Source organism: Leucoraja erinacea, chromosome 5, assembly GCF_028641065.1.
Source record: "Leucoraja erinacea ecotype New England chromosome 5, Leri_hhj_1, whole genome shotgun sequence".
Taxonomy (NCBI): domain Eukaryota; kingdom Metazoa; phylum Chordata; class Chondrichthyes; order Rajiformes; family Rajidae; genus Leucoraja; species Leucoraja erinaceus.
This window is the reverse complement of record NC_073381.1, coordinates 15,511,049-15,537,191: the sequence shown is the minus strand read 5'-3', so window position 1 is coordinate 15,537,191 and position 26,143 is coordinate 15,511,049. Positions and strand designations below refer to the sequence as shown.

Genomic DNA, 26,143 nt, shown 5'->3' with positions numbered 1-26,143 from the left:
GTGTTCATCAGCTGACGTGTGCACTATCTGCACATTTGCCCAGATACTCTGATATTACTTGTCTTTCCTATGAAAAGGGCAGCAGGGGTATGGGAACACGACAGACTTTAAACTTCACTCTAGACTTTAGAGATACAGTGCAGAAACAGGCCCTGCGTTCCACCGAGTCCGTGCCGGCCATCGATCAAGGCGGTCTATAGATCGTTGCTCCTGAACCTGGACGTGAGGTCAGTACCTGTGATGGACTAGAAGAGAATGTGTTATAATAATTTCAAATTAATGAAAGGATTGTGCATTTTATTTTGCAGGTTGATTCTGGAAACCCTGAAGGCCATCAACGTGGCCTTGAACCACAGATCTGTCAGTGCTTTGCTTGCCCAAGCTGCTATTTACTGTTTAACCTGCGGGACGAATGCTTGCGGCATATGACCAAAGCAAAACACATTCTTCAGCGGTACAGACTGAGTGGTAAGTTTTGGTGGGTGTCAAATGAAAAGGTTGTGTATGGATGTTTTTACCTGTAAGTGTAATACTGAACTAATGCTGCTTGCAACAGATGCTGCTCTTAACATGAGCAGGACTTTCATTGACCAAATAAATTGTAAATTTAAATTATGTTTGTTCAATGAAGTAGAGCGTCACAAGAGATTGGCTTGTGGGACATCAGTATCTTAATTAATGTATAGAAAGGTTCTGCGGTCTCGATTGTTTTGCTTGATGTGTAATAAGGTGTCCTGCTGGCATCTAGTGACAGGGATGAGTCTGAAAATGCAAATATTGGAAACATCACCTCTAGAGAGAGAGAGAGAGAGAGAGAGATGAAAAAGTTCACTTAAAAAGAGACAAAGTACAAATTCATAAGACCATACACAGCTTTCATTTAACGTCTGAAGGGTGTGGACTTGGAGACCCAGAGGCAACAGTTTCACGTCTGAATCTCCAGCAGCACACACAAAGAAATACCAGAAAAACGTGAGTTTATATACGTACAGATAAAAAAACAATTGCATGATGTAATGTACAAAAACCATCATCCATCTCCAAATAAGGAGTTGTTTCTCACTCGTTGCCAAAAGCCAGTCATCCCAATGGCATCCTCTGGGCCCCTTCTTATCTGATTAACCTCTTCAACTTACATTAAAAAACTTGTAAGAGTTAAAAAAAAAACCCTTGTCACGATGGGAGTTGTCCAAATCCCATCATGCATTACAATTGGCCTTTTACAACAGGAAAGCTTAAATATGACAACAATCCATTAATAACTAACTCTTTCTGAGAAAGAGAGAGAGAGAGACAGACAGAGAAAGAGAAAAAGAAGATGAATGCTTCGTTCATTGATGTTTTCAGTGTTGGAAGTTGCAAGTTTTGGCTGGAATCTATTTTGGTTTTTAGCAGTTAAAACCACTCCAGAGATTTCTGCAATTAATTTGAAACTGGACTTAACGTGAAACTCTGACTTTTAATCATCTGAATCCTAATATTTGTTTTCCTGTTTTCCTTCCAATAGGCGAGCAGGGAACTCCTAGTCCTCTTCCTTTTCCAAGCTATGCAAAGAAGTTGTTGATCTCTCTATGTAAGGAAGTTCCGTTCCAGGTTAAATGCACAACTTGTCAACAGATGCTGCGTACCCACATAGAATTGACAGCACATTTCAGGTGAGTGGATTTTGTCTGTGTAATTGTCTTGTATTCTTCACCCACCTATTCAGTCAACTGGTGTTAACACCTGGAATTAGAAACATAGAAAATAGGTGCAGGAGGAGGCCATTTGGCCCTTCCAGCCAGCACCGCCATTCATTGTGATCATGGCTGATCGTCCCCAATCAATTTAACTGTGCCTGCCTTCTCCCCATATCCCTTGATTCCACTGGCCCCTAGAACTCTATCTGACTCTCTCTTAAATCCATCCAGTGATTTAGCCTCCACTGCCCTCCGTGGCAGGGAATTCCACTGACGTAAAACATCTGTCCGTCCATTGAACCTTGAATAGCAGCTTGTTATCTGTGTGGCGTTTGCACGTTTTCCCTTTGACTGTGGGCTTATGCGTTAATTGGTCACTATAAGATGCTGCTTGTGTTTTGGAAGTGGGGAGAATATGGGATAACCTAGAATTAGTGTGGAGGGGTGATTAATGGTCGGTGTAGACTCAGGAGGGCGAAGGGCCTGTTTCCCTGCTGTATCTGGTTTGATTCATAGCATTAATTTGAGTTAACCTTTCCTCTCCACTTCATATACTGTCATTATAATCCCTGGTTGGTTTACAGTGGCATAGCTGCTGGAATCTCTGGTGTCTAACACTTCATCGCTGCTGGCTTTTTGACAATTGGAATAAATGTGGTTTGGTCTAATTGTGTTGGTGCTTGACCCCACCAGACAAGTGCTTCACTGCATCATTCTTCAGGGATGTGAAAACAGTCAGATTTCTCCAGGCCTTGCCCAGGCTCCTGTGGTATCTGACATCCCTCCTCTATGATGCTCACTGAATGTGTATAATCTCAGAGTTTTGAGATTATACACAGTTTAGACTTCCAAGAATCTAGATTTCTTGCAGCCGTAGATAATCTCCAATGGGTTACCTCCACTTGAGACGTTACTTAGTAATGAGCTGTAGTTGTTTGGTTACAGCTGTTAGCTTGTGCATTGTGAAAGTATTGAAGCTAGAGTCATTTAAACTTTTGTTGGGCAGGGTTAGATCAAATACATGTCAGATATTGGCTAAATGAATGATGCATTCTGTTACTGTTTGTGAAAAGTGTTTTTTGGCAGGTTACTAGACTGAAAAAAACCCAGTTTATATCACTGAGATAATATCTTTCACATTATTTGATTAAGAAACCAGCTTTAATCGGGTAAACAAAGTACTAAAGATGGTGGAAAACTAAATTAAGACCAAAACGAAAAAGTTAGGAATGGTTCCTATTTCTACTTAAAATCTGTAACATCTCTGACTACAAAAGGTTGTTGACTTGAACTAAAACTGACATTGAGTTTTTTTCAATGCACTACTGTACCTTTTTGAAAAGGAGGATAAGGGAGTATTTGGTTTCAGCTAAGGACACGGCATCTTTAACATTTTGATTTGAAAGCTGTGATTATCATTGAACGTTCTAACTTTATTGAAAGCATGGCAATGTATGAGACGCATGGTTTCATATTCCTATCCCCTACACATTTTATGTGGTACATAGGAGCCATACCATTGTTCTCGACCCTGCTGCAGATTTCCTTGTGTGATACAGTTAATAGGCAACTGGGACTAAAGGCCCTGTCCCACTTGGGCGTCATTTGCGTGTCATGCAGATGGCGCGCAAAGATTTTGTACATCCCAAACTCCTGGAGCGCCGTGCACGACTGCTCGTCACTGCCTACGTCACCACGCACCATGCGTGTGTAATGCGTACCATGCGCGCAGCACGTGACGACGCGTAAATGATGTTGTGTAAATTACGCACAAATGATGCCCAAGTGACAGTCCCTTCAGACTGCAATTGTGCACATGGTTTTGCACTGATCAAGGCTGGTCCATTGAGAACTGTTGCTATTTGGTGCACACAGGGGCAGTGGGCAGAATGAATGAGAGGTTGCACATGGATAATTGATGTTATGATGAAGTATAAGCGTACAAGTGGTTTGAATTGTTTCTGGCTGGGTTGCGAGTTTGGGCAGCTGATGGGCGATGGTTAGAGCGAGTTTGGCTGTTGTTATGACGTGTGCTTGGTGTTGGAGTGGGTTTGTTGTGAGGAAGCCGGTTTTGGGGGTGGACTGTGACCCGCAGGTTGCTACATCCTCTGATACTAGAGTTGCCGCGTTTGTGATGAGATGGCCACCTCCACCTACAACCTATTGATGGGATTTGTTTTGTTTGCAGGACGCGGTGCAGAAGGGCTGGCCCCGTTGCTGTGTCTGCGAAGGATATCGGCCAGGTAGCCGGCATATTCCGCGTGAGGGGGCGCTGCCTGGAATGCAACCGGCTGTTTGTGGATGACGGTCAGATCAGCCGGCACACCCAGCAGGACGGGCACAGCGTCTACTGCATCGACACCATGGACAAGGCCATCGTGGAGTTCTGCCGCTTCAACGAGAAGAGCAAGATCCCCTCCGACCTCCGCATGACCCTGGAGAAGTCCAAAGGGAGGAAGAAATCTCCTTTCAAAAGAGCCTTGGATGATTCGGGCCCCGGCACCGGGGAGCTCTCTGCTCCCAGCCCCTCCAAGAGGAGCCGGCGAGACTGCAACCGAGTGCGTGTGAAGCAGGAGAACGTGGAGGGCGGTGGCGGCGGCGGCAGCGGCAATGACAGCCTGTGGTTTTGCGAGTGCCGTCAGTGGTTCGACAGCGAGCAAGCGGTGGAGAAGCACATCATGTCGGCCAACGGGATCCACCACAAGTGCCTGGTGTGCGGCAAGCTGGTCTTGGACGCCGGCATCATCGGCCTGCACATGAGCCGCAGCCACGGCGGCGCTCACCTCACCCACTACGTCTTCTGGTGTGAGCTGTGCCGGGCAGAGTTGCTGCAGAGGGACGACCTGATGGCCCACATCACCGAGCTCCACGATGGACACACATACTACTACGAGGAGGAGGTGGAGGCGGCCCAGCTGCCCGCACCCCACCAGCCCTCCACGTCCAAGACGGACTGGAGCCCGGCTGGCGAGAACGACACGGGCGGCGAGGTGGCGGATCCGGATCCGGGCCCCGATGCCCCGCAGCCGGAGGATGCCGGGGCTGGGAGTGGCGGCTCCTGGCAGTGCAGGCTGTGTGAGGAGATGTTCGAGTCGGAGGAGAGCGTGGCGCAGCACTGCGGCTGCCTAGCCAGCCACCAGTTCCACAAGTACAGCTGCGGCCTCTGCAAGAAGCGCTTCCACCGGGTGGAGACGTTGTACCGACACAGCCGCGACCAGCACGACTGCCAGATCAGCGTCAAGTACTTCTGCGGACTCTGCGACGACATGGACTTCACCTCCGAAGGAGAGTTTCTGGACCACTACAAACACTTCCACAGCACGGATTACGTTTTTGTGGAGCACGGGGACGACGCTGCAACCGACAAGGTGGCGGAGATGGAGGCAGCGGACGGGCTCTCCCGCTACTCCTGCGGGTGTCGGCTGCACTTCAGCTCCAGGGGCCAGAGGGTGGAGGATCAACGCAGGTGCAGGGGAAACCTGCTGAGCCAGGGGAAGCTGTGGTTCCGCTGCCCGTCCTGTCAGGTGACGTCCCAGGTGCAGGAGGACATCCGGGCGCACCTGATCGAGGTCCACGGGGGCACAGGGGCCGGGGCGGTCGTCAGATGCATCTGCGGCAAGTCCTTTAACCACAGTGAATCTGCCCAGATGCACTACCACAGCAAGCACAGCACCTTGCAGCAGCCGCAGCCGCCTAGCTCCTCCTTGGCCAGTGACGAGGCCGGCATCCCCCCAGCAGGAGCAGAGTGTCACGATGGCAAGCAGACACCGCAAGACGATGACGCCGTGGCCTCGACCAGTCAAAGCACGTCCACAGCGAGCAAAGGTAGCCTTCGTATTACACTCGTCCAGCCCTTGCCAGCAACTCTTCCTCAGAAATGCAGGGCAGTCAGCTATTGTGCGGGCAGATGGTTCAGAAAAGGTAGCAAGCCGAGGGCTTGAACTAGGAGAGGTCGCTCATGTTGATAAGTACCCATATTGTAACCTGTTCTACAGCCTCTACAGACAAGAATAGTTATAATGTGCCCTCGTCTTTTATCTTCCTCCTCATCTCTCCTTCCTCTCCCCCCCCCCCCCCCCCCACATCCATCTCCATATCTCCATGTTCAGTCAGATATATTAATATTCCTTTGGGTACATGCATCAATGAGCCTTTTCATTTTGCTCCACTGAATATATGACCACCCTCGGGTTCATTTGTGTAGGATCTGTGGGTGCTGACCTTATACCGAAGACAGACACAAAATGCTGGTAAAACTAAGTGGGTCATGAGCATCTGTGGAGAAAAAGGAATGGGTGACGTTTCGGATCGGAACCCTTCTGGCAACACGGACATGAAAGAAGGGTCTCGGCCCAGAAACATTGCCTGTTCTTTTTCTGTGGTCCACTGAGTTTCGCCAGAGATACTGCTTGGCCCGCTGAGTGGCTCCAGCACTTTGTGTCTATTTTGGGGTTAATTAGTCTTGTCCTTGTTCCTCGTGAGTTAGAGGAGCTCGCTTCTCTCTGCTCCAGTATCTTTAGGCCACAACTTGCTGGAGGTGGGAGCTGTGGGCAGTGTTACAAGAGCAGTGGGAGTACATGGGATCTATCTGAATGGTGGGGCCAGCAGTTTTCCTAAATTAACAAATGGGCTGCTCTACCTTTGTCGATTGAAAGTAGCTTTGTGAAGTTGTCACTGCACCAGTACCAACATTATATTTATTTTTCTTCTTCCCATTGACATTTGAACAGCTGAAGTTGAGAAGGAAGACACAATCCAGGAAGAAGATATTGAGTTGCCTGACTTGGACCTGCTTCGCACAATGACACACCTTGTCTTCATTGATTTGGATAATTGGGCAGGCTTCTTCAACCATTTACCTGGACAGCTTAACCAGGGCACATTTTTCTGGGGCTTTCAAGGTCAGTTTTGCAGTGGAGATCGAAAAATACATTACAAGTGATTAACTGTGTCCAGCCTATGCTGGCATTGACTCTTCGTGTGCCCTTGGGTATCTCTTCACACCTACTGATTTCTCTCTTCTATCCAATGTAATCATGAACAATTTTCTCCAAGTACTAACCCAGCAGATGGATTCCATAGCTACAACTCTTTGAACATGTTTCTCCTGTTCCCTCTTCTAAGTCTGCTGGGTTTAATTTTGCGCTATAAACCAACTGTTGTACGAACTCAGCAGGCCCTGCAGCATCTGTGGAGGGAAAAGAACTGATGACGTTTTGGGTCAGGATCCTCTTTCAGTCTGTTGGTTCATTTTCCCTCCACCCGAAATGTTGTCTGTCTATTTATGACTTCACTTGCTGACTCGGTGCCTGCTAGGCAGCTGTGTTCCTGCAGTAGCCTAGCACAGCATTTTCAGTCTCCTGTGTCTGGTTTCTGAGCTGTTTCTGAATGCACATTCAAACCTCTCGCCTACTGTGCTTCCACCTACCCTCTTCTATCCCTGCATTATTTTAACCATTCAGAATCATGGCATCGTGTGGCATAAGTCAAAAGACAGTGCTGGAGTAACTCAACGCATCAGAAGTAGGACACAAAATGCTGGAGTAACTCAGCGGGACCAGCAGCTTCGCTGGAGAGAAGGAATGGGTGATGTTTCGGGTCGAGACCCTTCTTCAGACTGATGTCAGGGAAGAGGAAGATCAAGTCAAGTCAAGTTTATTTGTCACATACACATACGAGATGTGCAGTGAAATGAAAGTGGCAATGCTCGCGGACTTTTGTGCAAAAGACAAACAACAAAACAACCAAACAAATTATAAACACAATCATAACACACATATTCTTTTACATAATAAATAATGGAAGGAAAAACGTTCTGTAGAGTTAGTCCCTGGTGAGATAGGCGTTTACAGTCCGAATTGCCTCTGGGAAGAAACTCCTTCTCAACCTCTCCGTTCTCACCGCATGGCAACGGAGGCGTTTGCCTGACCGTAGCAGCTGGAACAGTCCGTTGCAGGGGTGGAAGGGGTCTCCCATGATTTTATTTGCCCTGGATACATAGATAAGTGTAAGGTGTGAAAATAGAACAAAGGGAATCGAGATCACGGAAAATGTAGAATAGATCATTGTTAGCTGGGAGAAGATAACGAAGCAAACAGAGATAAAATGTAGCCGGAGACAGTAATACTGGGAAGGGGGAGGGATGGAGAGAGAGGGAAAGCAAGGGTTGCTTGAAATTAGAGAAGTCAAGGTTCATACCACTGGGGTGAAATATGAGGTGCTGTTCCTTCAATTTGCGCTGGGCCTCACTCCGACAATGGAGGAGGCCCAGGACAGAAAGGTCAGTGTGGAAATGGGAGAGGGAGTTAAAATTTTTAACAACCGAGTGATCAGGTAGGTTAAGGCGGACTGAGCGGAGGTGTTCAGCGAAATGATTGGTCTCGCCGAAGTATGGATAGATGACGTTTTGGGTTGGGACCCTTCTGCAGTCTGATTTGGGAGGGGGGTGGGAGAAAGGTGGTGAGGTTATAAAACACAAAGTGGGGGGGGGGGGGGGGAGGCAAAGAGGAGGGCAGAGAGGACATAGCTCAGCAGGTTTATAGGTGAACACAAGTGGGGAGGGTGGGGGGGGGGGGGGGGGAAATAGGTGCAGGAGTAGGCCATTCGGCCCTTCGAGCCCTGCACCGCCATTCAATATGATCATGGCTGATCATTCACCAAATAGATGGATATAAACGCTCTTTTGGCCTGTTGTGCCTGTATCAGTCTTGACTGCTGTCCCACATTACCTCCACACTCCAGCCTTTCATCTCAGAATATTACAATATATTCTTTACAAATACAAATCCAAAAAATATGCCCTTGATGCCAAGGAAGGACACCTATTGTCATCAAAAATGTATAGTATAGCATCTAACTGAGAAGGCCTGTTTCATGGCCTAAAGATAGTATGTACAACTTAGATTATCTGAACTCTGGTCATCTATTTACTACAAGTCTAACCCTGGATACTTAGATTATGACCTCTTGTCCCCCTTCAACCCCAGAGTCTGGTTCAAACAGACGTCGCTAAGCTCCTTTCTCGTTCTTAACTCCAATGAATACAAACCTAATCTTTCCTCATTGCACACCTGCACATCCCGGAAATGATGCACAATGGAAGTATCGCCACTTGCATTTTAAAACTCCATTTAGCACAGCCAATGTCCTTGGTAGCTTTATCAAATAACTTGACGAAGGTGACCTCAACCTCCAACCATCCTGTCGGCTCTGTTTATTGCTTCCAAACAATTGTAATCGTGTTTGTCATTGGTCAAATATCACACCTAAACAGTCCGAAGAAGGGTCTCAACCCGAAATGTCACCCAATCCTTCTCTGCAGAGTGCTCCCTGGCCCGCTGAGTTACTCCAGCATTTTGTGTCTATCTTCAATTTAAACCAGCATCTGCAGGTCTTTCCTACACCTAAACCGGCTCAATGGCCTTTGCAGGTACTATCTCAACGTACACAGGTAAGACAGGTTTATAGGGAATTGCCCAATGCAGGCAGGTAAGACTATTGCAGATGGGACATGTTGGTCGGTGTGGGCAAGTTGGGCCAAATAACCTGTTTCCACGCTGTATGACTCCCATGTCCCACTAAGTCCATGCTGACAATCACACATCCATTTACATGAACCCCATGTTCACCTGAAAGCCCCGTCAACTTCTTCCACATTGCCCCACTCACTGCCACAAGAGTAGTCTCCACTTACTGAGTCCTCGTGTCTTTGCATGTTGAGAGGAAGCCAGAGCATCTGGTGGTCATTGGGAGGACATGCAGACTCCAGGCAGACTACACCCGAGGTCAGGATTGAACTTGGATCGCTGGAACTATGATGCAGCAACTCTACTAGAAACATAGAAAATAGGTGCAGGAGTAGGCCATTCAGCCCTTCGAGCCTGTACCGCCATTCAATATGATCATGGCTGATCGTCCACCTCAGTATCCTGTACCTGCCTTCTCTCCATACCCCCTAATCCCTTTAGCCACAAGGGCCACATCTAACTCCCTCTTAAATATATCCAATGAACTGGCCTCAACTACCTTCTGTGGCAGAGAGTTCCAGAGATTCACCACTCTCTGTGTGAAAAATGTTTTTCTCATCTCGGTCCTAAATGATTTCCCCTTTATCCTTAAACTGTGACCCCTTGTCCTGGACTTCCCCAACATCAGGAACAATCTTCCTGCATCTCGCCTGTCCAACCCCTTAAGAATTTTGTAAGTTTCTATAAGATCCCCCCTCAATCTTCTAAATTCTAGCGAGTACAAGCCGAGTCTATCCAGTCTTTCTTCATATGAAAGTCCTGACATCCCAGGAATCGGTCTGGTGAACCTTCTCTGTACTTCCTCTATGGCAAGAATGTCTTTCCTCAGATTTGGAGACCAAAACTGTACACAATACTCCAGGTGTGGTCTCACCAATACTGATGACGCCATTGTCCTGCCACCAGTAAACTACCATCCAGCACATCTTTGGGTTGTGGGAGGAAATTGAAACAGCCAGGAGAAAACAAAATACAATGTCCTAATGCAGTTATGGGACGGGTATGGAGGGATATGGGCCAAATGCTGGCAGGTGGGACTAGTGTAGCTGGGACATGTTGGCTGGTTGGGCCAAAGGACCTGTTTCCACACTATCACTCCATGACTCTGTGAAGTAGTTGTAATGTTTATGTAACGGAGAATGAGCATCTGAGATGTGCTCTCTGGGAGTATTGGATTGAGGGGCTGAATCTCTGAGCAAAAACTATTCTTATCCATGTATTCTTCTTTCTATCTCAATTTATTTTGCACTCAGGTGGAAAGACAAACTGGAAAGCACCGGAAAACTGTCCCGTCTACAACTATCTTGTCAATACCGGATGTTTTTTCCTTCATCCACGATGTAGTGCGAGGAAGGATGCTGCTGATTTTGCCATCTGCATGCATGTTAGTGTTTCAAAAATTCTTCCTTTAATGTGTATCAATGCTGATAAAAAAAACGTTGTCGGTTACAGAGAAAGGTTGAACAAGTTAGGGCTTTATTCTTTGGAGCGCAGAAGGTTAAGGGGGGACTTGATAGAGGTTTTTAAAATGATGAGAGGGATAGACAGAGTTGACGTGGAAAAGCTTTTCCCACTGAGAGTAGGGAAGATTCAAACAAGGGGACATGACTTGAGAATTAAGGGACAGAAGTTTAGGGGTAACATGAGGGGGAACTTCTTTACTCAGAGAGTGGTGGCTGTGTGGAATGAGCTTCCAGTGAAGGTGGTGGAGGCAGGTTCGTTTTTATCATTAAAAATAAATTGGATAGTTATATGGACGGGAAGGGAATGGAAGGTTATGGTCTGAGCGCAGGTATATGGGACTAGGGGAGAATATGTGTTCGGCACGGACTAGTAGGGTCGAGATGGCCTGTTTCCGTGCTGTAATTGTTATATGGTTATATTATATTATATGGAGTTAAGAGAAAAAACTGACAATTCAAGGGACTTCAGCATTTTTCCAATTTGCATTGATAACGGATTGAAATGCAGGAAGCAATTTAGAAGCTGTGTGTGTATGTATGTAAATATATGGCAGAACTGTGGAAAGTGAAAGGAATTTAGTACATGGCACCCCTGGTAACAGTGGGCCATTACGGGCTCCACCCTGGTCATCTGTCGCAGACATGTTTTGTTTTGGCCTTTTCCTACCTGCAGTTCCATTCCCTCTACTATCGGTCTGAAGAAAAGGGTCCTGACCCGAAATGTCAACCATCCTTTTTCTCCAAAGATGCTGCCTGAACCGCTGAGTTGCTCCAGCACTTTGTATCTGTCTTTGATGTATGACACCTTTCATTAATTCTAGTTGCCAATGATAACCCTGACTGCAGTGAAACATTTTGTCCGCACCAAGCTTCCATGTGCAGCAGTGATAATGAGTAAGCTTAAAGGAAGATTTAGATGTTGGGAACCCCACTTTTCTTTGATTAGCACAGTGGGACTTTTCTGCCCTTCTGAGGACTATACCCAGATGTTGCTGGAGCACAGGCAAGGAAGTTAAACTTTTCCGGAAGTCACAAAATTTCCTGTGTCAACTTTCTGACAGTTTTCTCCCTGTCTGCTCTCATAAGCATTTGTAACTTTGAATCTGTCTGTTAAATATTCCAACTTGCTCTATTCCAAGCAAACCAGCATCTCCAATGGTTCCATCAAGCTGTTAAATATTCCAACTTGCTCTATTCCAAGCAAACCAGCTTCTCCAATGGTTCCATCATGGGTCCTATGCCAGGAAGTCCATTTTGCTACCCTTGAAGTATCATAGTCACACAGCTGGGACATAAGCCCTGTGGCCCAACTTGCCTATGTCGATCGCACCTACTTTCTATGTTTCTACAATGTCCCCTATACACTAGTTCCACCTGCCTGCATTTGGCCCACGTCCCCCTAAACGTTACCCATCCATGTACCTGTCCAAATATTTTTTAACTGTTGTGATATTACCCAAGGTGTGTTGCCCATTCTAGGAATAGTTTTGTCGTTGAAGTGCTCCCTTGGAATTGTGCCATTTAAACTACTTTGCCTAAAAGTGTGATTTTCAATTGCTGGTGAACTTTTTTTACTTTATTCTCTCCTGCTTTCCAACCCTTCCTCATCTTTGCACCATGCCATCGTCCGCCTTGTTCTTGCCGTCCATCTGCAGGCCGGGCGAATGGACGAACAGTTGCCAAAGCACATCCCTTTCACCGTGCTCTCTGGAGACAAGGGCTTCGAGGAATTGAAGAACCAGTTGAAGAAGACTATGCGGCCAGGCCATGTTTTGAATCCTCACCAGATGGAAGGGGAGCTGATGTGTGCTTTATTGAATAGTATATCTGATATTGGAAAAGGTGGGGCAAAAAATGATAGAAGAAGAATTAAAACCCGTGCCACTGCTTAACTGGAATAAATCTATGATTTTACACTGCCATTTGGATGTACTTTCTTGATTACGCCTCATGATAAGTCTGAATATATTTGAACTTTTGATTATTTGGTTTAAGTTCTGGGGCACAATGGTGCAGCTGGTAGTGCAGCTGCTTTAGCGCCAGAGGCCCGGGTTTGATTCTGACCTTGGGTACGGTTTGTGAGGAGTTTGCATGTTCTCCCCGTAATGCCCCTGTCCCACTTAGGAAACCTGAACGGAAACCTCTGGAGACTTTGTGCCCCACCCAAGGTTTTCGTGCGGTTCCCGGAGGTTTTTGTCAGTCTCCCTACCTGTGTCCACTACCTGCAACCTCCGGCAACCACCTGCAACCTCCGGGAACCGCACGGAAACCTTGGGTGGGGCGCAAAGTTTGGGACAGGGGCATAATAACTGCCTGGGTTTCCTCCAGGTGCTCTGGTTTCCACCCACATTCCAGGGCGTGTGGATTTGTAGGTTAATTGGCTTCTGCAAATTGCCCCTGGTGTGTAGGGTGTGAATGAGAAAGTGAGATAATATTGAACGGGTGAAAATGGGTGATCAATGGATGGTGTGGACCTGATGGGCCGAAGGGACTGTCGCCATGCTATGTGTCTAAATTCATCTAAACAAGATGACTATTTAAGTGCAGAATTAAGCATGGAAATCTGTACAGCCAGTAACTTGAAGTTGAAAAAATGATCAAAGTCTTACAAAATTCTTAAGCGGTTGGACAGGCTAGATGCAGGAAGATTGTTCCCGATGTTGGGGAAGTCCAGAACACAGGTCACAGTTTAAGGATAAGGGGGAAATCTTTTAAAACCGAGATGAGAAAAAACTTTTTCACACAGAGAGTGGTGAATCTCTGGAACTCTCTGCCACAGAGGGTAGTTGAGGCCAGTTCATTGGCTATATTTAAGAGGGAGTTAGATGTGGCCCTTGTGGCTAAGGGGATCAGGGGTGTGGAGAGAAGGCAGGTACGGGGATACTGAGTTAGATGATCAGCCATGACCATATTGAATGGCGGTGCAGGCTCGAAGGGCCAAATGGCCTACTCCTGCACCTAATTTCTATGTTTCTATGTCTTTCTTCCCCTTCCCCATTTCTTTTGCCAATAAATCTGAGGAATGATGAGAACATTTTAACATCATGCTTGTTTTTGTTAAACCAATTTGTTGTGTTAGACAACCCTGTCCAGAATTCACACGATCAACAACCGGGAGGAAAATAGATCCAGATTTTCTAATCTTCCCGTGTGACTGAAATTCCGAGCTTCAGATCAAGGGAGCTAGCAGATGAATTGGGCTTGAAAATGTCTTCCTCACAAGTGACAGAGGTTGTGTGAATGCAAATGGTTATTTGCATACGGGACCAGAGATGGAAGGTTGTGGAAGGTTCTTCTGGTTACCATTGGACCAAGGCACTGCAGTATGTTCACTGTTGGGTTTCTTTTTTGTTTTGGACTCCAGACAGTGATGATGATGATGCAGATCTTCAGAAAACACTGGCGCTGAGCCTGCAACAGACCACGATGAAGCAGGATGTTATTGATGAAGGTACGCACGTTTTACTTAATTTTTAATTTTAATATAGCCCTTTTTTGTGATTTAAAAAAAAAAAAAGTATGTTCTTTACAAATGAAAAGCATTGTGTCTGGTTGCATCATAGCATGATTTGGGACAGCTCTGCCCAAGACTACAATAGAGTGTAGAGAGTTGTAGGCGTAACCCATGCCAGCACAAACCACGGTCTCACCATGGTCTCTATCTACACTTCATGCTGCCTTGGAAAAGCATCCAATATGGAGTTGTCCCATTCCGGTCATTCTTCCTCCCTGCTCCCATCCAGCAGAAGGTGCTGAAGCTTAAAAGCTCGTTCCACTAGACTCGAGTAGCTAATTCCCCTCTGTTGCAGGCATTCTGAATGGTCCTTCCATAAGCGAGGGTACTGTCCAATTCACCTCTACCCCATTAGACTTTGTCTATGGAACTGATATGCTACAATGCTGAGAACTATATTCTGCAATCTGTATCCTCCCCATTACCTGTTGTGCTGGAGTTTGATTTGATTGTATTTTTGCGAGACCAAGCGCAGGCTGGGCAATCACTTTGCCCAACACCTCCGCACAGTTCGCACTAACCAACCTGATATCCCGGTAGCTCAGCACTTCAACTGCCCCTCCCATTCAGAATCTGACCTTTCTGTCCTGGGCCTCCTCCATCGCCAGAGTGAAGCAGAGCGCAAATTGGAGGAACGGCATCTCATGTTTCGCTTGGGTAGTTTATGACCATTGACTTCTCTAATTTCCGATAGTCCTTGCTTTTTCCCTCCTCCCTCTCCCCCTTCCCAGCTCTCCCACAAGCCTACGCCCCACCTCCCCGACATCAGTCTGAAGAAAGGTCTCGACCCGAAACGTCTTCTCTCCATGGATGTTGCCTCACCCGCTGAGTTCCTCCAGCATTTTTGTCTACCTTGTATTTTTGTATTGTATATCTAATCTCTTTGGATAGCATGCAAGGCAAAACTTTGAACTGTACCTTGGTACACGTGATAATAATGAACCTAAACTAAAATGGACCATCAATGTGAAGCAGCGTCCCGACCCAAATCGTCATCGTGCATTTCCCTCCGCAGCTGCTGCCTGACCTGTTGAGTTCCTTCAGCATCTTGCTTCTAGCACAACATTAACCCAAACAGGAGGCAGGAGAAGGGATGCCTTCTGGGATTGTGGCTCCTCTTCTTAACATCAGCTGTTCAAATGTCAATGGGAAGGAAATACAATAAAACTACCACAATCTGTTCCCCAGCCAACAATGGACCATTGTGGGCACCAACCTTCCTTGGTCATCTGTTGCTGGTCCTGATTTGATCTGTCTGTTGCATATCTCCAGTTCTGCCCCCTCTACTTTCAGTCTGAAGACGGGTTTCAACCTGAACCCACCCAACGATCACCCATCCTCTTTCTCCGCAGATGCTGCCTGACCCACTGAGTTACTCCAGCACTTTGTGTCCATCTTAGAAACTAGAGGGATTACAACCAGACCTTACTAAATGATGGAGCAGATGTGAGGAGCGGAGTGGCCTACTCGTGTTTATTAGATTGTTTATTTTAAGCAAGCAGAACTGTCAAACATTTTCTCCTATTTGTTTTGGACTCTAGTCAGTGATGAAGATGAAGCTCTTCAGAAACCACTAGCACCGAGCCTGCAAGAGACCAATATGAAGCAGGATGTTACTGAAGAAGGTACACAAGCTCTACTTAATTTCGGATACATCCATACATAACTAAAACTCTGATCTCGTGCTCTTCTGGTTTGCGGGGTTTTTCTATTTGTGCAAAAACGGCACGATTTTTCGCCAGGTCACTCCCCATTCTCCTGTGCTGCGATTGCAACCAGCTTTGTTCTGATCGGTGGAATATTGTAACAGTTATCGATGTTTAAATATCTTTAAAAACGCGCGTGCGCAGATTCCTTAAGTCAGCGCCACGCAGGTTGGATTCTTCTTCTGTCAGTCAATACCACGGCCGGGATGGCGACACCCCTTCCTGCCCCACCAGCAGCAGCCTGTCCCGCCTCACGCACAAACTCCTCTCTCCCCTCTTCACTGTATCTTGTCTATCGTCTCCCCCACCACCGGCGGCAGTCGCGGGGGAGGGGTCTCGGTGGTCCCGTCCCGTCTCTCTCTCTCTCTCCCTCATCACTCACCCCTCTCCCCTGCCCGTCCTCTGCGGCAATGGCGGTCCCGTCTACCCGTGCCGTGTATACTCTGCCCCCGCCATTGCGGTAACTCACCCTCACAGCCTTCTCGGAGGAGATCTTCTGCACCAGCTCATCATAACTCGTGCTCACTGTGACGAGCACCAACTCCACCCCCCCCCCCACTGGGCCGAGCGGTGAGCTGGAGTGGGTGGAGGGAGGGAGAGTCGGGTTGCAGGGTGGCCGAGCATTTTGCGCGGAGTTTGAGTAACGCACCTACACACATGCTCATGCGCTCTCCCCCCCCCTCTGTCCCTCCGTCTTCTAAACCACAGCTAACAATGAATGACTTGTGGAGGAAGGAGCTGCAGATGCTGATTTTTATGGAGGGAGTGACTGAGGATAGGGGGATGGAGAAGGAGGGAGGGGAGGAGGAGAGTGGAAAGATCCTGGGGAGGGAGAGGAAGGTACCGGAAAAGTTTTCCACAGAATGCATCACATCAAACCTTTTGTTTACATGGTACAAGATATACTAAAAACATTGGCCATTTGCGTTATCTCCAAATAGACCACCCTAGCTCTCTTTTTGGGGATTTGGAGAAGGGGTCCCCCCATAAACATAGTTCATTTGTTAAGGCATCCCCTTCAAAAGCTTTGGGGCTGGCTATTTCTCTCTTCCTTTATTGCCTCCTCCCCCCATAAACAGTGGTCATTTGGGCATCTCACTTCAAGATTTGACTAGCTCCTTCTCTGCCTGTCACTTGGGAGACAATGTTATAGGAACACCGCACAACCTAAGGCAAGCCTAATTTGACACTAAATATAAGCTGTAAATTTTTAACTAAAACTCGGGAGGGAGGGAGGATAGGGGGATGGAGAAGGAGGGAGGGGAGGATAGGGGGGGGATAGAGGGAGAGGGGGAGAGGGGAGTGAGGAGGATAGGAAGGAGAAAGGAGGGCAGAGGGGGTCAGGAGGGATAGTGCGGAGGATAGAGGAGGGTGAGGAGTGGGGGGGATAGGAGGGGGGTAGGGAGAGGAGATGGAGGGTGGGAGTGACAGGATGGGGGAAAGGAGAGGTCAGGGAGAAATTGGTGAATGGGAGGAGGAGAGGAATAAGGGGGAGGGTGAATAGGAGGGGGGCTGCTGGGGGATGAGGGGGAATGACCCGTGCTTGCGCAGTTCGGGGCTATGCGTGAGTGGTTCAATATTGCGTTGGGTGGGTAGATTGCATTGGGGGAACAGGTGAGTGGTGGAATATTGCATTGGTTAACGGGTTGCGTTGGGGGACCAGGCTTCCTGTGTGACAGGGACCCAACGGGTCCCACATAGTCTAGTGTCTAGTAAATGTATATCTTAGTCACGTTTAGCTGGCCAACAGTGACCACAACTCAATTTGATTTAAGATAAACATAAATACTTATTCCAATGGGTGGGAGATCATTTTATTTTTTTATTTCAAAGGAGGTGTATTCAATAGAGGATTAGATTTAGCTCTTAGGGCTAATGGAATCAAGGGATACGAGGAGAAAGCCGGAACATGGTACTGATTCTCGATGATCAGCCACGATCACTTTGAATGACTGATTTATGAGGCTATGAAATCCATCTGCTGGGTTTGTACTTGGAGAAGTTTGTTCAATATTACATTGTACAGGTGAGAGAAGGTAATAGATGTGAAGGGAAGCCAGGAGGGTTGGTCTGCCTTCATGAAGAGCCAACATCAGCACCTGGGCTGGATAAATATAAGTATTTTCAGTGTAAAACTGACTGAAAGCCCCAGAAAAACGTGCCTTGGTTGTCTGGGTAAATGGTTGAAGAAGCCTCACCCTGTTATCCAAATCAATGAAGACAAGGTGTGTCATTGTGCAAAGCAGGTCCAAGTCAGGCAACTCAATATCTTCTTCTGGGATTGTGGCTCCTCTTCTCAACTTCAGCTGTTCAAATATCAATGGGAAGGAAATAAAATAAAACTACCTCTTCCCCAGCCAACAATGGGCCATTGTGGGCTCCAACCTTCCTTGGTCATCTGTTGCTGACCTTGATTCGATCTGGCTGTTTCAAACCTCCAGTTCTGTCCCCTCTACTTTCAGTCTGAAACTGAACCCAATGGTCACCCATCCTCTTTCTCCACAGATGCTGCCTGACCCACTAAGTTACTCCAGCACTTTGTGTCCATCTTAGAAAAAAGAAAGATTACAACCAGATCTTACTAAATGATGGAGCAGATGTGAGGAGCGGAGTGGCCTACTCGTGTTTATTAGTGTGACAGAGGCACATGTTTTAAGCAAGCACAACCTTCAAACATTTTCTCCCATTTTTTTGGACTCTAGTCAGTGATGAAGATGAAGCTCTTCAGAAAACACTGGCACTGAGCCTGCAAGAGACCAAGATGAAGCAGGATGACACTGAAGAAGGTACACAATGCTCTACTTAATTTCTGATACGTGTTTAGTAAATGTATATCCTAGTCACGATTATCTAGCCAACAGTGACAACAAGCTCAATTTGATTTAAGATAACCATAAATACTTATCCCAATGGGTGGGAGATCATTTTATCTTTTATTTCGAAGGCGATGTATTCAATAGAGAGTTAGATTTAGTTCTTAGGGCTAATGGAATCAAGGGATGTGAGGAGAAAGCCGGAACAGGGTACTGATTCTCGATGATCGGCCATGATCACATTGAATGACTGAGTTACGAGGCTATGAAATCCATCTGCAGGGTTTGTACTTGGAGAAATGTGTTCAAGATTACATTGTACAGGTGAGAGAAGGTAATATATGTGAAGGGAAGCCAGGAGGGTTGGTCTACCTTCATGAAGAGCCAACATCAGCACCTGGGCTGGATAAACCTAAGTATTTTCAGTGTACTGGGACGTTCAAGGTCAGTTTCTCAAATGCAAAACTGACCTCTTCCCCAGCCAACAATGGGCCATTGTGGGCTCCAACCTTCCTTGGTCATCTGTTGCTGGTCCTGATTCGATCTGGCTGTTTCAAACCTCCAGTTCTGTCCCCTCTACTTTCAGTCTGAACCTGAACCCAACGGTCACCCATCCTCTTTCTCCACAGATGCTGCCTGACCCACTAAGTTACTCCAGCACTTTGTGTCCACCTTAGAAAAAAGAGAGATTACAACCAGATCTTACTAAATGATGGAGCAGATGTGAGGAGCGGAGTGGCCTACTCGTGTTTATTAGTCTGACAGAGGCACATGTTTTAAGCAAGCAGAACTTTCAAACATTTTCTCCCATTTGTTTTGGACTCTAGTCAGTGATGAAGATGAAGCTCTTCAGAAAACACTGGCACTGAGCCTGCAAGAGACCAAGATGAAGCAGGATGACACTGATGAAGGTACACACGCTCTACTTAATTTTTAATTTTAATACAGCCTTTTTTTGTGATTTAAAAAAAAAGTATGTTCTTCACTAATGAAAAGCATTGTGTCTGGTTGCATCACAGCATGATTTGGGGCAGCTCTGCCCGAGACTACAAGAGAGTGTAGAGAGTTGTAGGCGTAACCCATGCCAGCACAAACCAGACCTCTCACCATGGTCTCTATCTACACTTCATGCTGCCTTGGAAAAGCATCCAATATGGAGTTGTCCCATTCCGGTCATTCTTCCTCCCTGCTCCCATCCAGCAGAAGGTGCAGAAGCTTAAAAGCTCGTGCCACCAGACTCGAGTAGATTCTTCCCCTCTGTTGCAGGCATTCTGAATGGTCCTTCCATAACTGAGGGTACTGTCGAATTCACCTCTACCCCATTGTGGTCATTAGACTTTGTCTATGGAACTGATATGCCACAATGCTGAGAACTATATTCTGCAATCTGTATCCTCCCCATTACCTATTGTGCTGGAGTTTGATTTGATTGTATTTTTGTATTGTATATCTGATCCCTTTGGATAGCATGCAAGGCAACACTTTAAACTGTACCTAGGTACACGTGATAATAATAAGCCTAAGCTGAAATGGACCATCAATCTGAAGCAGCGTCCCGACCCAAATCGTCATCGTGCATTTCCCTCGGCAGCTGCTGCCTGACCTGTTGAGTTCCTTCAGCATCTTGCTTTTAGTACAACATTAACCTAAACAGGAGGCAGGAGAAGGGGTGCCAGGAGGGTTCATGAAGAACCAACATCACATCCAGGCTGGATAAACCCAAGTATTTTCAGTGCACTGGGACGTTCAAGGTCAGTTTCTCAAATGCAAAACAGACATTGAAAGCCCCAGAAAAACGTGCCTTGGTTGTCTGGGTAAATACACTGTTATCCAAATCAATGAAGACCAGGTGTGTCATTGTCCGAAGCAGGTCCAAGTCAGGCAACTCAATATCTTCTTCCGGGATTGTGGCTCCTCTTCTCAACTTCAGCTGTTCAAATGTTAATGGGAAGGAAATATAATAAAAACTACCTCTTCCCCAGACAACAATGGACCATTGTGGGCTCCAGCCTTCCTTGGTCATCTGTTGCTGGCACTGATTTGATCTGGCTGTTGCATATCTCCAGTTCTGCCCCCTCTACTTTGTCTGAAGACGGGTTCCAACCTGAACCCAATGGTCACCCATCCTCTTTCTCCACAGATGCTGCCTGACCCACTGAGTTGCTCCAGCTCTAACCTATATTAGAAAATAGAGGGATTACAACCAGATTTTACTAAATGATGGAGCCGATGTGAGGAGCGGAGTGGCCTACTCGTGTTTATTAGTGTGACAGAGGCACATGTTTTAAGCAAGCAGAACTTTCAAACATTTTCTCCCATTTTTTTGGACTCTAGTCAGTGATGAAGATGAAGATCTTCAGAGAACACTGGCACTGAGCCTGCAAGAGACCAAGATGGAGCAGGATGTTACTGAAGAAGGTATACGCGTACTTAATTTTTAATTTTAATACAGCCTTTTTTTGTGATTTAAAAAAAGTATGTTCTTCACGAATGAAAACATAGAAACATAGAAAATAGGTGCAGGAGTAGGCCATTCGGCCCTTCGAGCCTGCACCACCATTCAATATGATCATGGCTGATCATCCAACTCAGTATCTCGTACCTGCCTTCTCTCCATACCTCCTGATCCCTTTAGCCACAAGGGCCACATCTAACTCCCTCTTAAGTATAGCCAATGAACTGGCCTCAACTACCTTCTGTGGCAGAGAATTCCAGAGATTCACCACTCTGTGTGAAAAATGTTTTTCTCATCTCAGTCCTAAAGGATTTCCCCTCTATCCTTAAGCTGTGATCCCTTGTCCTGGACTTCCCCAGCATCGGGAACAATCTTCCTGCATCTAGCCTGTCCAACCCCTTAAGAATTTTGTAAGTTTCTATAAGATCCCCCCTCAATCTCCTATATTCTAGCGAGTACAAGCCGAGTCTATCCAGCCTTTCTTCATATGAAAGTCCTGACATCCCAGGAATCAGTCTGGTGAACCTTCTCTGCACCCTCTATGGCAATAATGCCCTTCCTCAGATTAGGAGACCAAAACTGTACGCAATACTCCAGATGTGGTCTCACCAAGACCCTGTACAACTGCGGTAGAACCTCCCTGCTCCTATACACAAAAGCATTGTGTCTGGTTGCATCATAGCATGATTTGGTACAGCTCTGCCCAAGACTACAAGAGAGTGTAGAGTTGTAGACGTAGCCCAGTCCAGCACAAACCAGACCTCTCACCATGGACTCTATCGACACTTCATGCTGCCTTGGAAAAGCATCCAATATGGAGTTGTCCCATTCCGGTCATTCTTCCTCCCTGCTCCCATCCAGCAGAAGGTGCTGAAGCTTAAAAGCTCGTGCCACTAGACTCGAGTAGATTCTTCCTCTCTGTTGCAGGCATTCTGACTGGTCCTTCCATAAGTGAGGTTACTGTCCAATTCACCTCTACCCCATTGTGGTCATTAGACTTTGTCTATGGAACTGATATGCTACAATGCTGAGAACTATATTCTGCAATCTGTATCCTCCCCATTACCTATTGTGCTGGAGTTTGATTTGATTGTATTTTTGGATTGTATATCTGATCCCTTTGGATAGCATGCAAGGCAACACTTTAAACTGTACCTAGGGACACGTGATAATAATAAACCTAAGCTGAAATGGACCATCAATCTGAAGCAGCGTCCCGACCCAAATCGTCATCGTGCATTTCCCTCCGCAGCTGCTGCCTGACCTGTTGAGTTTCTTCAGCATTTTGCTTTTAGCACAACATTAACCTAAACAGGAGGCAGGAGAAACATTTTAAGGGTTACGAGGCTATGAAATCCATCTGCAGGGTTTGTACTTGGAGAAGGTACACAAAAAAGCTGGAGAAACTCAGCGGGTGCAGCAGCATCTATGGAGCGAAGGAAATAGGCAACGTTTCGGGCCGAAACCCTTCTTCAGACTGCTTGTACTTGGAGAAGTTTGTTCTAGATTACATTGTACAGGTGAGAGAAGGTAATAGATGTGAAGGGAAGCCAGGAGGGTTGGTCTGCCTTCATGAAGAGCCAACATCAGCACCTGGGCTGGATAAACATAAGTATTTTCAGTGCACTGGGACTTTCATGGTCAGTTTCTCAAATGCAAAACAGACCTTGAAAGCCCCAGAAAAACTTGCCTTGGTTGTCTGGGTAAATGGTTGAAGAAGCCTCGCCCTGTTATCCAAATCAATGAAGACAAGGTGTGTCATTGTGCGAAGCAGGTCCAAGTCGGGCAACTCAAAATCTTCTTCTGGGATTGTGGCTCCTCAACTCTCAACTCTTTTTTTTGGGCTCTAGGCAGTGATGAAGATGAAGCTCTTCAGAAAACACTGGCACTGAGCCTGCAAGAGACCAAGACGAAGCAGGATGATACTGAAGAAGGTACACAAGCTCTACTTATACATGTTTAGTAAATATATCTTAGTCACGATTATGTAGCCAACTGTAAATACTTATTCCAATGGGTGGGAGATTATTTTATTATTTCAAAGGAGATGTATTCCAGAGAGAGTTAGATTTTGCTCTTGGGGCTAATATAATCAAGGGATATGGGGAGAAAGCAGGAACAGGGTACTGATTCTCGATGATCAGCCATGATCATATTGAAGTAGGAGTCTGAAGAAGGGTTTCGGCCCTAAACGTCGCCTATTTCCTTCGCTCCATAGATGCTGCTGCACCGGCTGAGTTTCTCCAGCATTTTTGTGTACCTATGATCATATTGAATGCAGGCTCGAAGGGCTAAACGGCCTACTCCTGCACCTATTTTCCATGTTTCTATGAAACTTGCACACAGGGTGCAGGGGAAAGTGGTTACAAGACAATACATGACATTTTGGAAAGGGCAAGATCTGCTTCAAACTAGGCATACTAATGTGGAAAGAAAATGACGACATGGAATGTTCTAGCGACTTGACGACAGAAAGGATGTCTAGAAATGCAAAGAGTAAGATTTGGTCGCATCCAGCAATAACCATATAACAATTACAGCACGGAAACAGGCCATCTCGACCCTTCTAGTCCGTGCCGAACACATAATCTCCCCTAGTCCCATATACCTGCGCTCAGACCATAACCCTCCATTCCCTTCCCATCCATATAACTATCCAATTTATTTTTAAATGATAAAAACGAACCTGCCTCCACCACCTTCACTGGAAGCTCATTCCACACAGCTACCACTCTATGAGTAAAGAAGTTCCCCCTCATGTTACCCCTAAACTTCAGTCCCTTAATTCTCATGTCATGTCCCCTTGTTTGAATCTTCCCTACTCTCAGTGGGAAAAGCTTTTCCACGTCAACTCTGTCTATCCCTCTCATCATTTTAAAAACCTCTAACAAGTCCCCCCTTAAACCTTCTGCGCTCCAAAGAATAAAGCCCTAACTTGTTCAACCTTTCTCTGTAACTTAGTTGCTGAAACCCAGGCAACATTCTAGTAAATCTCCTCTGTACTCTCTCTATTTTGTTGACATCCTTCCTATAATTAGGCGACCAAAACTGTACACCATACTCCAGAATTGGCCTCACCAATGCCTTGTACAATTTTAACATTACATCCCAACTTCTATACTCACCTGCTTGGGATATGTGAGGAAATGGAAAAGATTGATTGCGGGCATTAGAAGCAGGGTAACAAGCTACATTAGTTTGAACTTCAAATCATTTTATACATAAGTTAAAATAAGTAGTTTAGAGTCTTGTTGGGCAAAAATCTATGGCTATTGAAGGAATATTTCATGTGGTGTAACGTAGCAGAATTCTAAATTACCGCAGAAAAAACGTAGTCGTCTGGCATTTCCAAAATCCAGCTTTCTCTGGTAACCAGCTCTTCAGAGGGAATCAGCAATTCTGACTGCCAACTTTTCACAGGGTTATTAATTTTCAAGAAAAGTTAGGGTTGTAGAATTTACATTGGGAAACTAAAGCCTAATGCCCCTGTCCCACTTAGGCAACCTGAATGGAAACCTCTGGAGACTTTGCACCCCACACAAGGTTTCCGTGCGGTTCCCGGAGGCTGCAGGTGGTTGCCGTAGGTTGCAGGTAGTGGAAGCAGGTAGGGAGACTGACAAAACCCTATCATGGTCCTATCGTGATTTCCCTAATAATGATTTCTAGTTTGTAAAGCCCCTGTCCCACTTAGGAACCGCACGGAAACCTTGGGTGGGGCGCAAAGTCTCCAGAGGTTTCCGTTCAGGTTTCCTAAGTGGGACAGGGGCATTACAAACTAGAAATCATTATTAGGGAAATCACGATAGGACCATGCAACAAGACGATACAGATACTCAGTGTAAACATGGAAGGACCAAACCAAGCACTTCCCCCCCCCCCCCCCCTCCCACTCCCGGCACTTCCATCCCATCTGTGGCAGAGTCTGCTCGTGGAATTGGGTTTAATTAGCTTGCCCTATCAAAGCTGACACAGTGGGCCATGCAGCTTCCTTCTCTAGTGTATGGTCTTTTGGATGATGTGGGGGAGCAGGTGAATATGCATAAAATTACTATCTTTTATCTCTAGATGCCAAAATGGAAGAAGCCATTTTGCAAACCATGGAAGCAAGATAACGTTGGCCTAATGGAAAGTGAAGCAAAACTCTCGGCAGATCAGATGGCCAAACGCTTGGACAAGATGGCCATCCCCGACACCAGAAGACGTTAAAGAGTGCACCTTCCTTCCAAGTTAGACCAACTGTGCTGGAAAGAATTAAGGATCTTTTTGGCTTGTCAAGCAAGAGTTTTTTTGTTGCAGATTAAAGTAACAATTAAGAAAAAATAGGAAACCTAGAAAATTGTATACCATAATGTGCGTGTTAAACATGCATTAGATTAAAGTGCGTGGTTACCATGTGGTCTTGATGATGGGAAGCTGAGGAACACGGCTGGTTGGAGCAGTCCCTTATACCATTCATTTGCAGCAGGATGTCGACTCTGCAAACTCTTAGTCACAGATGAGAGATTCTTTTTCACAGTTTTTTTTTCCTCATTGAAAGGAACGATCTTAAAGATATTTGAGTGATCCATTCTGTTGAAAACTGCTGTGGTAACATTTCAATTCTGCAATGTTGCCCTTTGCCAGTCTGTCTTCATTTCCAAACATACTCCCGTGAGAGTTAAGACTAGGCTTTTCTTATAAAAGTGTGTTTATATATATATTTTTTTCTTATGTTGTACATAATTGAAATTCTTTAATCAGTGTGTTATCTGGTTGATAGCTTGAAAAATAAAATTTGTTTTTGTTCTCCATTTTGAGTCGGCTGGTGGTTCGTGGCCATGACATGCACGTTTGTGGTGCAAATCAAAACCCAGATCCTGTCTAATCATCCAGCCCTGGTGCACAAACTGTGCTCGTGGAACCTCTTGAACTTTGGCAGCTGATGCCCACTGACAGCGCCCATGCCACGTGAACAGTGCCAGCCAGTTGGGTAGTTAAGGCAGTAATG

General features: G+C 46.1%; 1 protein-coding gene across 14 annotated transcripts in view; it reads left to right on the top strand.

The window, feature by feature from the left end:
* The window catches only part of znf451 (zinc finger protein 451), a 49,601-nt gene extending 23,655 nt beyond the window's left edge, over positions 1-25,946 (top strand). For 4 of the 14 annotated variants that reach the window (XM_055635058.1, XM_055635061.1, XM_055635059.1 and 1 more), the window contains 13 exons: positions 309-468; positions 1,508-1,655; positions 3,868-5,504; positions 6,410-6,580; positions 10,459-10,589; positions 12,324-12,510; positions 14,033-14,119; positions 15,724-15,807; positions 18,591-18,674; positions 19,529-19,612; positions 21,036-21,119; positions 23,007-23,090; positions 25,222-25,946. In XM_055635058.1, coding sequence (XP_055491033.1) covers positions 309-468; positions 1,508-1,655; positions 3,868-5,504; positions 6,410-6,580; positions 10,459-10,589; positions 12,324-12,510; positions 14,033-14,119; positions 15,724-15,807; positions 18,591-18,674; positions 19,529-19,612; positions 21,036-21,119; positions 23,007-23,090; positions 25,222-25,268 — 2,988 coding nt within the window. In that variant the 3' untranslated portion in view covers positions 25,269-25,946. The remainder of the gene's footprint in view (positions 1-308; positions 469-1,507; positions 1,656-3,867; positions 5,505-6,409; positions 6,581-10,458; positions 10,590-12,323; positions 12,511-14,032; positions 14,120-15,723; positions 15,808-18,590; positions 18,675-19,528; positions 19,613-21,035; positions 21,120-23,006; positions 23,091-25,221) is intronic. The other 10 variants (XM_055635063.1, XM_055635062.1, XM_055635064.1 and 7 more) reach the window with 10 other exon arrangements.
* Positions 25,947-26,143: the final 197 nt, after the last annotated feature.